General features: G+C 55.6%; 3 protein-coding genes across 3 annotated transcripts; all 3 read right to left on the reverse strand.

Moving 5' to 3' along the window:
* Positions 1 to 5,001: 5,001 nt before the first annotated feature.
* G647_05241 (uncharacterized protein) lies at positions 5,002 to 6,069 on the reverse strand (the record flags this gene model as incomplete). Its single annotated transcript, XM_008729572.1, has 1 exon — positions 5,002 to 6,069. The coding sequence occupies one exon, from the start codon at positions 6,067 to 6,069 to the stop codon at positions 5,002 to 5,004; it is 1,068 nt and encodes a 355-aa protein (XP_008727794.1).
* Positions 6,070 to 9,223: 3,154 nt separating this feature from the next.
* On the reverse strand, positions 9,224 to 11,162 carry G647_05242 (uncharacterized protein; the record flags this gene model as incomplete). The annotated part of the gene is made up of 2 exons (XM_008729573.1): positions 9,224 to 9,469; positions 9,534 to 11,162. The coding sequence occupies 2 exons, from the start codon at positions 11,160 to 11,162 to the stop codon at positions 9,224 to 9,226; spliced, it is 1,875 nt and encodes a 624-aa protein (XP_008727795.1).
* A 1,595-nt stretch (positions 11,163 to 12,757) lies between these two features.
* On the reverse strand, positions 12,758 to 13,070 carry G647_05243 (uncharacterized protein; the record flags this gene model as incomplete). The annotated part of the gene is made up of 3 exons (XM_008729574.1): positions 12,758 to 12,870; positions 12,919 to 12,994; positions 13,044 to 13,070. The coding sequence occupies 3 exons, from the start codon at positions 13,068 to 13,070 to the stop codon at positions 12,758 to 12,760; spliced, it is 216 nt and encodes a 71-aa protein (XP_008727796.1).

Below are 13,070 nucleotides of genomic sequence, written 5' to 3' on the forward strand. Positions count from 1 at the left end.
TGGGAAAGCAAGCGGTCAGATTACTGGGTTGTGGCCGAAACTTGTCGACGCCAGGCCTTGGTGCATGAAGTAGGCTCTCTCGCGTCCCACGCTCCCATGCAGTCAGTCACGGGTCATGCGGTTTGCCTTGGGCTGAGAAGGACGCTGGGGCGAAGCTCTGTCAGAGGCCTCGCTTGGCAACCCTCGTCACTACATGCCCCGACACCCCATCGCCATGTCCAGGCAACGGTTCGGTCGATCAGAGAGCACCAAGTGGGCTCAATGGTGGTTGGCAAAGCCATTAAATCGATGTCGGCGGTCTCCGAAGCGTGACGGAGACGACATTATGTCACAGCACCGCCATCAACTTCTCAACCTCTCAACGCCTGGATCGTCGTGGAAGGAGCAAAGAAGCCCAGGAACGGACGTGAGGCGTACAGCTAATGTCACTCCTGCAGGGGCTGCCAGAGGCGACTCCACTCGCACTTCAGTAGACTCTCCACTCAACACGGAAGATTGTGCCCTCGACAGCAGCAACTCTTTTCGCGTTGCTGTGAAGCATGCATGCCACGCACCCGTCCGGGCAAGCCGCATTCCAATCAAATTCCACCCCCAGGAATTGGATAAGATTACCGACTGTAACCACGGCCGGGACGGCTCAAGGCAAATTCGGGTTGTGTCAGTTGATGGGGTCCCGGGGATTCTGTCATCCTTCGAATGTGCATTACAGGACGTGGCTTCAACCCTACATCATTTCTCACCTACGAGATCCTTCGATAACCCTGTCCTTGAGCAACGGACGCCGCAAGTTAGCCAACTGCTCTGTCCGACTTGGCATGGCGTCGTGGAATATGACGACGTTACTCCGTCCTAGGGTGCCTTCTACTATATCAGGCTGAGAACGGCAGCAAATGTCAATCCATCTCCTATAATAGGAGACGCCCCAATAAGCCGATGGGTCGAAAACCCTCCACAACCATCCCCGACCATCCTCGAACATCGTCAACCACCCGCTTGCAGCATGGTGAACGCCTGCTGCTGTCCGTGGTTGCCATTGGTGGGCTTCCCCTTGTTGTGGCGGTCAGACTGAGTTTCTTGGTGTCTTTCTAGCGCCGTTCTAGCGGCAGTCACAAAAATTCTTCTAGCGGGCTTCTAGCGCAGCTTCTAGCGCTGCCTCTAGCGACCTCGTCCTCGATGAGAGCCAAATGGCTGCGGCTAGTGACTTGAGTCGTTGATGGCAGAGCAGCCCTGCGCATGTGGAACCGGTCGACTCTGCAATCGATTGATCCTGGAGATCCCGTCGTATCCGTCGGTTTCGACATCTCAATCCCTCCTCGTCAGGTCGGACGTGAACGCCTCCGCCTCCGAATTGATACGGCTACTCTTTCGGGCCATCTCGCCAACCGCTGCCCTACAGATGCTTCTTCTCACGCCATCTCTATCGAAACGACTGCGTACATGGTTTCTCCTGTACTGCATCTTGCCCTGCTCGAAGCTGAGCGTTTGCATAGACGTCATGCTCGTCGGGCTGTGGCCTCCTACTTGCGGCGGGCGTCCGTAATGACTCCGCACCGGTCCAGCTCAATGTACCGCAATCTCTCAGACTAAAGTCTCCTGCATGTGGTGTCTCGCTTGGCCCCAACCCCACGCCCGCATAAGATCTTCGGTCGCCACAGCGCCTTAGACTCCCTACCGGGTAGCCGGGCTACGACCATCTTGCCAACCCGAACGATCAACGTGGGCTTCTTTGATTGCAATCGGTCCTAACATGGAACGAAGGAAGCATTACGAAGGTCGCCGGTCAATGTCCGCTCGGTGGAATCGTGCCTTCCCGTCTACAATTGCAGGCCGGCACAGAGACAAATTGCTCGAAGGGGGCTTTCGTGGCTTGCGCTTATCCATGCACAGCGCAAGGTTACAATGTAACAGGAACCGATTGGTACGTACGGAGTACCTCGCAGAGAATCTAGTGCATACGCAAACGGCACCATACAGTAGGCTGCGTAGCAGTACAGTCCAGCACCGCTCGCCTCAGCACTAGACTTCCAACAGCCAAGACAGGCAAAGAGTTTCTGCAGCATTGAGTACCGCACAGCAGAGCACAGCCGGGCCCGAGCCTGCCCCTCGGGCCAAGGCAGAGACATCTAAGCCCAGACTAATTAATGCTCACGTGTTTGCATGCATGTGTTCACCCCAGCGAGGAAGCGCCCAGCCCGGATGAGATCCAAGTTACAGTGTACACTGTGTGCATGGCAGCTTTGAGCGACGGCAAGTCTCAACGTCAAGCCTCAAGAGGATCAGTATGTTATTCATGAGACGCGGGGGTAGTCCTGCACGGCTCCATTGTTTGCTTGTTTGCTATCATTCGAGTTGCTCAACCAACAGCGAGCATGCCGGCAATCCATGACTAATTGCTGAGTCCGCTTGTGACTAAACTGCAGCCTTGTCATGCATCCCACGACGAGGCATCAGTTAGTCGGGTTTCGAATCAAGACGCGGTGGTACACGGTATCCTGATACCAGCAGCCGGCCAACATGACGCCTTGTTCTGACCGCATGTTTAGGGAACCTCACGCCGTCGATTCCACCGGGCGATCACTGACTACGCAGTTACTCCGTTCCGCGTGTGAGGACAAGCTATCTTGGGCAGGAACACGCGCCAGGGTTGGTTGCTCAACAGCTACTCAGTGATAGCAGATCCGGGTCGACAACTTGTCCCCTCGGTCGTGTTTCACAGCTCGGACGCCGTGGCGGCAACCGCAGTTGCAGTCTCAGCGCAGTCTGAGTTTGCCACGATTCCGAGGTCACGAGGCAGACCGATCAGAACAGCCCGACGGTCAGTGTCACTCTCCCTGTGTGGACAGCACAGCATAGCCTAGCCATTGGTTCCCCCTCAACAGACCAGGCAGGCGACAAAGTCCCGTGTTGTGCAACGCAACGTCCTTTCCAAGGAGTGGAACGTGGGACATCTTGACGTGCATGCTAGTGACAGGCCTTCTTACCCACATTCGACATCCACATCTAGCATGTCTTGCCGGACGTGGCATTGTTGTGGACGAGCATCATGAAGTTGGAAGTGCCACGGTCTTCTCTATCGTCATACATAGCATTCTTTTTTGAAGAACCACACGGTGTGTTCATGTACCCACGCGTGGCAAGTCAGTGGCAACAGTAGCAGTGTAGATCAGGGCACTTGGTCGCATCAGCCTTGCGCGCGCGGTTGGCGAAATACGGATCGGATCGATCTATCAAAGGTATATGATTTGAATTCAGTCGAGCCTCTACACAGCTCGCGTACAGCAGATAGTCTTAGTAGATTAGTACCTCATCAGTCCGCCCGTGCTGGACTCTACTGCGACGGTGATCTATTCGCATATGTGATACAGTACACTTCACCTACAGTAACGACTCGCTTTCGTCTACACCCACAGACACCCCCTTGCATCGCCTCCCTCGCGTGCCTTGCCTTGGCTTCTGCCCCCTTCCCCCACCCACGAGTCCCAAGTCATGACGCATCGAAAAGAAGGAAATAAACCAAGTCTCTTTGTCCCGCCCGCCCGCCTGCCCGCCCTCGCCACCTGCCATCTGCCATCTGCCATCTGCCGTCCGCCATCTTACGACTAACTAGTCCGTACCATGGAAGCCGTCCCAATCCAACGGGGGCCGGCGGAGGTGGCCACAGTACGGAGTATGCATACATGCATGCAACGGTAATCTCGGGCCGTACTGTACTTGTGTACGTCAAGTCAAGTCCAGTCAACTTGTCTCGCCTCGTCTCGTCTCGTCTCGTCGAACCCCAAGCCATCAATTACTGTCCTGTCCTGTAATGTAGTGTAGTGTAGGTTCCATCGCCACCGCCACCGTCCCTCCCCAGGCCAGGACGGGCCTAATCAACAGTCCTGTATACAGACCTTGGCAAGGGAATCTGGACATGTGTTCGGCCTCTGCTTTGCGCTTGCGCATCTGCGCTTTGTCTCCCTCGACTTCCACGCGCACGCAGACGAGGGCTCAGATTGACTGCCGCTACCGGGACTGCTGGTTCCCTGGTCGTGCCATCCCATCCGGCGGCAAGTTACATGTCACGAGACCCTCGGGACTCACTCACTCACCCACTTATCTTGCTTGTATGGTTCCGGTTCTTCGGGTCTCGAGCAAACCGATATAACTTCTTGAAATGGTTGTTTTCGACCTGGCGATCCCAAAGTGGACGGCTGGAACAACGACGTCGGAAAAAAGGAGAAATAAGGGTGCCAGAAAACGGGCGAAAGATTGAGGGTTAATCATTTTTTTTCATTCTCGGTAGGATTTAGCATCTCCTAACTTGTGCCTCCTTTGATCCTCCTCTGGTTGTTTCATATCTTCGTGAGCTCGTGAACCGGTTGTTGATGTGGTTGTTGTTGGATATCTCGGTAATGACAGGCCGCCCGATAGCAAGACAAGACAAAACAAGACAATGCTCTTGCAGAGGCTTGTGGTGAGCACGCTATATAATGGACGAAAAGGAAAGAAAAAAATAAAAGAGATCGCGATGCGGCGCAAATCGCACAAACAAAGCGGTACATATCAATACACTCGCTTCCTACCGTCGCTTTGTTTTGCTTTGTTCGCGTGGACGACAATTTGTGCCATTGCTCTTGCGCCTGGTTTTCCTTCCCGGTCGTGTCCTTGACGGTACTCATACATCCTCCTCCTCCTCCTCCTCCTCCTCTTCTCAGGTGAGGCCTTGAGAACTCCCGCTAAAATCCAAAAGTCGGAAGATTGGAACGTATTGTGGAGAACGACCGGTCTGTAGTCAGCTGGGACAAGCGTCGACGCATTGCAAGGGTGGACGTGTCGCGACGATGTGGTGTGCTTGGAGATCGGTAGGGACTGGTCGAAGACTCTCGTTCGGATGAGGCTCGCTGATAGTGCGTCTGAAGACATGGGCGGGCTCGCTGGATTTACGGCACACGGTATCGACTCCGCTCCAGCAAGCCCGGTAGTGTCACAAGTTCTCTTTCCAAAGGTCTTCGGGCGAGTAGTTCAAGGTTGATCTGGTGTAATAATCACCTCAACCTTCCGTCCTTTGCCTCGTCCTTTGATGCCCTTGTTGCTATGCTTGTAGAGATCCTGGAAATAGGCCCGGAGCTCGGCTTCTTCAGGCAGCACTGCATCCTGCGCAAACTGCACCGAGAGCCTTGCCAAGGTCTCCTTGTGGAATTTGTTCATGTGTGCTTTGAGATTCCCCAGCTGAGTGAAAACCTTCCCACCCTGGCCGTTCTCCAGAGCCCGGCAGCCATCGAGCTTGCACTCATATTTTCGCCCTCGAGTGCCTGGGTCGGATGAAGATCTTTTGCGGTTAGGGCGTTGGCCGATATGTCGTCGTTCGTGAGTCCGAAGGTTGCCTAGTTGTGAAAACGCTTGCCTGCAGGAGGGCACCGAACAGGTGTATGGCTTCTCTCCCGTGTGGGAACGGAGATGGATCTTGAGGTGGGTCGGCTGGGAAAACGACTTGAAACACTCGGGATACGGGCACAGGTGCTTCTTGGGCTTGCCGGCGGGATTGTTCGTGGTCGCTGGTAGATGCATCTGGGGCGGCTGTAGGTTCCTCATGAGCGAGTCGACTTCGGACGCGGCTTCGGGCGCGGGCGAATGCTGGGGAAGGACGGGAGGCGTGGGGTGGCTCGAGGACATGATGGACTCAAACCGAGTCTGCTCTGAGAAATCAGACGACAGATAGCTCGACGGGGCTTCGGAATAGATCGAAAGGACGTCGTCAAAGTTGCCTCTGTCCTCTCCTGCCCAGCTCACGGGGGTGGCAGGGGCTTGACCGGGATTGTAGTAGTCCGTGGGAGAATAATCATACTCGGACAAACTCGTGAGAGTTTGGGCACGGTGAAGAGTCGTTGGCGTAGGGACGGACGTGCTGAAGGCATCATACCCGTACATGTCGTGAGAAGGCACGTTCTGGAGGTAGAATTCCTGGGGGAATGTTTGACCTTGGGAGGTCACTGCAGACTTGGAAGGAGCTGGCATGGAGGTCGGTACCATCCACTGCCTCAGCTGGTGCATATGCCACTCGATCTGATCTGCCGTTGGGTTGAAGGCCATGTTGAGCACTGGCTCCGATCTCAACTGGGCGCACAGCAGGACCGCCTTGGCTCCTCCGATATCCCACCACACTCAAGGGGCAATGGACAGCTCTCCCAAAGACGTAGAAATGTGGCTCGGGTGCGACTTTCGAGACGGATCGAAGGTATGAAGCAACACTATAAACAGAAGCCTAACGAGACAACTACATGACCAACGAGGAGTGAGGGTCCGACAAGACAGGGCGGATAGGGCAGCTCGCTGTGTGGGGGTTTCGATTCGCGAGTGGCTGAGATGGTTGGAGAACTCGCCGAGGATAGCTAGGACAGATTGATGATGGGACGCGAAGCAGCGCTTGAGAAAGTAACAGGCCTAGGCCGTGGAGAGGTAAGCCAGTCTAGAGTGGTCTACAGCTGGAAGGACAGAGTGCAGTCGGGATGATGAGACGCATCTTAGTATTATACCTTCTCGTGTGAGGATGGCCCATGGTGTTGATACAGCCAGTGAGCGGGCGTGGGTATAGCCAGACGGGTCAAGCTGCTAGCACGCCGTTCAGGGATCATGATGCAGGCTGAAGAGATTGCAGACTCCATCGCAACGGATATGGCGTGCCTTCGAGGCTAGGGTATCGAAAGATGCAGCCTTGCCTCATAGGCGTGTCTTGGCCGGCGCAAAGCCTCGAAGCGCCTGGGGTTTCCGTTTGAGGAATCCCAGATGACGAGGTGAAAATTTTTCGAGATCCGAGTCCCTCTCACTGGATGGTGGGGGCAGAGGCGTCCGGCTTTCGCGGCCAGTCAGACACCCTCCTGTGACCGGAATTTCGGTAAGAGCAGATGCAAGGTAGCCGTGAGAGATGCATGAGGTAGGGATGGGCAAAGAAACTTAGCCTGAGAAGGGTGTCAGGGCAGAGCGTGGAGTGGTGGTGTCGTGACCCTCACAGTGGGTCGGGATGAGCATGTCAGCCAGGGCGAATGAGCAGCGCACAGCGACCGTGTGAATCGGGACGCAGCTAAAGGCCTCAAGAAACAGGAGAGGAATCTTTGATGAGGAGAAGACTTGGGGCCACCGGTCGCTACCTCGAGCGGTTCTTCCGTGGTGATGCAGACGCAAGAGTTGCATAAAGCTCGGATGATAACGTCGGTGGAGCTGGGAACGGTTTTGCGCATTGGCCGGTCGACAGCCGGGGGTTGTCCACGCCATGCCTAGATAGGAGAGTCCTTGCCTTACGGCTTGTGGCGTCGACAGGGGCCACGGTGGGCTAAGCGAGCCTTCCCACTGATGTGTGGTCGGTCCACCCTCGTCCAATGGCTCGGTCCTAGGATCATGCATCTGCGCATTCGTTCCTTCCGCGCCTTCTAGAAGGTCAGCTAGAAGCTGACCTGGCTGGATGTGTGGATGAGGCTTAGATGTTCGGGAGCCGTGGGAGACTTGGGAGAAACAGGAAGTGGGAATAAGAGACTAGACGGGGGCCGGCCAGGAACAAGATTCGTGCCGTCGTTGTCCAGCAAGGGGAGCGATGCCCATCCAGGTACCAAGCTGCTATCTTGCAGGAGCTGCCAGACGTATGATTGAATCGTTTGGCGCAGTCTGCAGCCTTGACACAATCCTCGACGAAGGAAAATTTTTCACTCCCAGCAGGCCAGGGCACTGCTCTGAGCTGGAATTGTCCATGGGGTAAACAGGACGGACGGCTCTTCAGGGTCCACCCGGTCAGGGTGCGCTCATCCGTGGCCGGCACATGACGAGGAGAGCGAGAGATACGGTGCAGAAGAGCAGCCCACGGGGAGTACTCTCCCTCGGCGAGCCATCCCACGCTGTCTCCTCAGATTGCCAGGGCCAGGCTACAACGAGACCAATAATGTAGGAGACCTCATCAGACCAGACATCGGCGTTACGCAAATAGTTCAGTGAAGGATACAACCCCATCTGGGCCCGATAAAGACAGTGATGACTTGCTAGTCGCCGACCTTAGGCTCGTTTGAGGCTGATCTGGCTCTGAGCGCGCTGCTAGCCGGTCCTTCGCGCCCTGGACGGGTTGGGGTCCGACTCGAACGGTTACCATGGTGGGGACGGATGAGCAACACACACAATATGGGGTCAAGGTCACTGCTGTAGGGTCGGCGACGCGGTGCTCAAGGGGCAGCGGGATGTACTGTGTAGCAGCGTCCTCGCTGCTTCTGATCGCACCGTCACATTGCTGTGCAGCGAAGACGAAAGTGAGGGGAAAACAGCGCATCGCATCGCACGATCGAATGGGGGGCTCACGGCTGCGCCCGTGTTCGGGATCCTCCGATACTCTCCAAAAGAGGGTTAGGCGAGGGCAGGATTAGGACAGGACGAGGGCGAAGTGAGGGCAGAATTAGGACAGGGTGAAAGCGAGGTGAGGGCGAGGTGAGGGTCAGGTGAGCGGTGCCTTTGAGGACCGCCACCGCGTACACCGCGTTACACTACTTCAACCGTAGATGAAAATATCGAACAACTGTAGTATCTTTGTAGATCACCCTTTTTCCATTGCTACATTAACAGAACATGCTACTGAAGATCATCTGGAGGTTTCAATGATTGCGGACTTTTGGCGCCGTGGCCGTCAAGTTGCAGTCTGAGCTGATCATCGTGCTTGATGATATCTGACTGACTCATTTCCTTTGGATCCGAACTCACTGGTCAAGTCAATTGAACGTGGCACTATGGCAAAATGGATTGCAATGCTTGCCCCTTTACTTCAGCGGTAACGAGCGTATACCCCCGACTAATTTCTGTATATCGCCGCCTCATGTCTCTATGCGACGCGAAGCGGAACAAGCAGCAGGGCTGGTACAAGTCCCAGAGAAAGCTGTTGTTGACAACAATTCCAATCCCATCCCAAATCGCCTGTTCCTCCTGTATGACCTCGAACCATGCAGGACACCACACCGAGCGATCCAGATAGAGATCCACTGACACAAATATGCCGCACTCCGAGCAGCCCCCTAATCCCAACCTTGATACTTGGTGTTATTCCAACATGTCGTCCAGCCGGTGCAGCCCCAAAATCCATTGTTAGCCATGCAGAGCAGGAGGGATCACTGCCAGTAACCCGCATACTCGATCTATTGCCCTGGCGCACGCCGTGTGTTCCGATGCTAGAGAAGGTCGTCTGCCACGGTATGGCGACAGTCACCCGACGATGCGGTTCCTACAGACCTTGGTGCACGGCCCGATAGGTGGTATACTGCCAGATCCGAGCCTTCATGTCTCCCGAGCCCGTGGCGAACAGGTGTCCTGTGGGGCAAGGGGCGACCGAGATGACCGAATTCTTGTGTCCTTGGAGCATCATCTGAGCATTACCAGTCTGGGGGTCCCAGAACTGGACTCCACGGTCCTTCGAGCCCGACATGACCCATTCGCCGCCAGGAGTGAGGCAGACGGAGAGAACGTAATCCTGGATGCATTTTGATTAGATTATTTCCCGATTGAACATGTAGAGTCATGATGGGCGGGCTTACCTTGTGTCCCTCAAAGGTGCGAATGCATTTGCCGTCTTTCGTGGCAGATGCTGGGATGAGACCTCTCTGTGGCGTCAGTTCCCACATCTTGATCGTCTTATCCAAACTGCCGCTGACGAGCTCCCGCCCGCTGGGAGAGAATGCCACAGAGTAGACGCTGTCTTTGTGGCCTTGTGGCCCTTCCAGTCGCTCAATCAAGTATCCGCTGGAGCAGTCCCAAACTCGGACACTCTTGTCCAGGGACCCAGCAGCGACGAAGCGGCCGTCCGGAGACATGGCCACAGTGGTCACGCCGTCCTCTATCGAGAGTACCATAACCTGCTGATTTGACTCAATGTCCCAGAGGCGCACTGTCTTGTCGCCGGAGCCAGACGCAATCAAGCGTCCAGTTCGTGAGAAATCCAACGAGTAAATGTCTTGTTCGTGACCGTCGAATGTGGTGCGAATGCGCTTGTTCGCGATATCCCACACGCGAATTCGCTTGTCTTCCGCACCAGTGGCCAACAGTTTGCCATCCGGGGAAAAGCAGACGGATCGGATATACAAATCGCCATCCTTGTCTTGGACGGTTTCATCGAGCAGTTCACAGACCTTTGCGCCATCACGAGCATCAAAGATTTGAGCGCTACGGTTGCACCCAGTGGCAATATACTTGCCATCGTTGGAGAAGCGGACACAGCACACGACCGAGGAATGTTGAAGATTGTGCAACAGCTGGATATCCAGAGAACGGGGGACATTCGGGTTAAAGACGGCATGCCACTCGCCGTCCGCCGACATGCGCTTTAGGTGATCTGGCAGGTCGTCTGGGTTGAGGTCGGCGAGAACGTTGCCCACGTTGGGATATTGACTCTGATTAGGCATTTGGTGACGCGGCGCATGCTGCATTTCACTGCCGGGGGGAGTGGGGCGTGGAATCTGAGGCGACGCGCGTGGATCATTCTGATATGGCATCGGTTGTGGTTGGTTGGGATGTTGTTGAGGTGTCGCAGGCCCAGGCCCAGGGCCACCTCGCGTGCCCATTGATCGGTTCTTCCCCAGACCTGGTGAATTGGTGGGAGGCTGTGACTGCGGCCCGTAACCGTTCAATGGAGGTCCCTGTTGATAGCCGGGAAAGGAATTCGGTGGCTGCGGTGGGCCTTGCGGCTGTCCGGCCGGGGGAGGCGGCTGCAAAGGATGCTGTTGTGGAGGAGGCTGATCCGGCTGAGGAGGTAGCCCTGGACCCCCTTGGCCTTGGTTCGCCATGATGCCACTGAACAAACCTCCCTGACCGTGTCCGAGAGCGGGAGGAGGCTGGGCAGGACCGGAATGCTGAGGCGGGCCACCAAGATGAGATTGCACTTGCGGGCCTCCGCGCATCTCCAGTTCGTGTCGCAGCATGCGGATCTCAGCCTCATAGTCCTGCTTCATCTTGAGCTGGTTCTGCTCCAGCTGGTAGACTTTGTTACGGATGAGCTCCATCTCTTGGATCTGCTGTGCGACCTGGCTTTCGACCTGTTCTGACGCCCGGCTCTGGTTGTCGAACTCGGCTCGAAGGGACTCCATGATCTCGTTCAGGCGGTGATTCGGCTGACCAGGAGGCGCGGGCCCCAAGTTGGGGTTACCGCGGTGTTGGGTAGCATTGAACATGATGAGAGTGATGCTCCCCAAGACAATGACGAGGGTAGAAGGCTGTGCAGTGGTTGACGGATGTGCACTGCACAGCAGGTGGGTGAGAAAGTGTAGAAGAGCAAAGAGAGTTGGACGCTGAGGCAGGCGCAGGTACCTGTTCTTCGCGTCAATAAGAACGGAAAGACGCGCTAGTGGTAGGGGTGAAAAATTGCGGATAAGCTGCTCAGCGAACGCTCACGGGCAACCAATGCACCCGACAGCTGCGAGGTAGAACAATAATGACAGCGTGCCAGCCGATGTGGGCGATGGAAGGGCCTCAGCAGAAGACTATCTCTGTGGCGGGCATAGTCCTAGGAAAGGGGAGAGCACTAAGAGCAAGGGAGAGAGTAATGTATGACAAGACGGTGAGGTTGCAAGTGTAAAGCTGAGCAGAGGAAGCAGAATGCGGGCGATGAAAGGGGGGGCATCACCCAGCGACCAGGTGGGATAGGGCGGCCCTGGCGTTGGAGTCCCGTCTTCCAGGCTTCGTATCGTCTCCGCCTGCCGCAGGACCATGATGCGCAAGCCCCGGATGGCAGATGCAGATAGATCACGGCACGCACTCCAGCCGAGCACCCAAAAGGTGGCCCCCAAACTAAGCGGGAGCATGGGGCACCAAGCAAGCTTACTGGGTACGCTAAGCGGCAAGGGGAATGCCTTCACGCACGCCCACAAAGCTCCACTTCTGCACGATTGGCGGGCAACTGCCCTATGCCGGGCTGCCCTGTGCTGCGACAGCTGGGCCTCTGCTCATGGGCGACGCCATCCACCAATACACCATGGCCTTGACGACGCCATGCGCCCCGTGGCGGCACAATAGATGCACACGGCCACAGATTGTGACATTTGATAGTTCGAGGCAAGTTGCTCTTAGCGTGAGAAATGTAGACCGCTAAGCGACTGCTGTGGACGGTTTGCAGTAAGGTTTTCTCGTTCAGAAGGTCCTCAGCCTGCTGGGTGGGATAAAATACTCTTTCCCTCGGACCCTCGCTGGCATTTTTCGTGGACAGTCTGGGATGTAGCGAAACCATCGCTTGCTGATGAGAAGCCACACGGAAACGGGAAGCAGGAAACTCTGGCCAGTCATGCAAGAGAGGTTGTCTCAGTCATCAACGGCGGTAGCGGCTACAAATGGTTACGTGTGTCGATGCGGCATTTGCTCCAAGGGAACCGGACACGTGGTGGTGGGAGGTTCATATGACTGTCGGTGGTTGAGTTGAATGCTTGTCATACCAAACCTGTCACATTGTTTTCCGGGTTCTAGAGAAGAGAATGCGATATATGCGCCAAAGCTCTGCAGCAATGTTGTACAAACTATTGTCGGAGTGTATTGTTGACGCTTGAGGAAGACTGAACTCATTCCGTACATGCTTCCGCAAGTCACCCTCTCAATGTCCAATGCCTTCGGCGGAGAGGCACTCCTGCTTCGTTTCGAGCGTGTCTCCTTCGCTCTACTGAGCTAGTGGTGTCACCATTTCCCCCCCCTTCTCCCTACGCCGCATGCATGGTGTGTGCTTCCCTGGCTGGTGCGTGAAGTCGAAAACTCTATTGTACAAACGGTGTCTCGAGTGCGGTTAATTCGCAAAGGGTGATATTAAGCTGGCATCAACGTCAGTGGTGGATTGGACCCAGCTGGTTGTAGAGCAGTACCTGATCAGTGCGGGCTTTGGTTCGCTTCTCGTGTATCCTGTGCATGTAAGCTTAAGCGACTCGAAATGGCGAGATGGGCGCATACCCAGATATAGTATCAATGGGAGATAGCCATAATGAACCACTTCGCGGGTGATGTCGAGAATCTTCCCGATGCGCTCCTAGGGAAATATGTCAACGGATGCTCCTGGAGACGCTCCACAGGCGTACCTTGGTCTCCTCTGAAAATTGGATCAT

Source organism: Cladophialophora carrionii (assembly GCF_000365165.1).
Source record: "Cladophialophora carrionii CBS 160.54 unplaced genomic scaffold supercont1.4, whole genome shotgun sequence".
Classification (NCBI taxonomy): domain Eukaryota; kingdom Fungi; phylum Ascomycota; class Eurotiomycetes; order Chaetothyriales; family Herpotrichiellaceae; genus Cladophialophora; species Cladophialophora carrionii.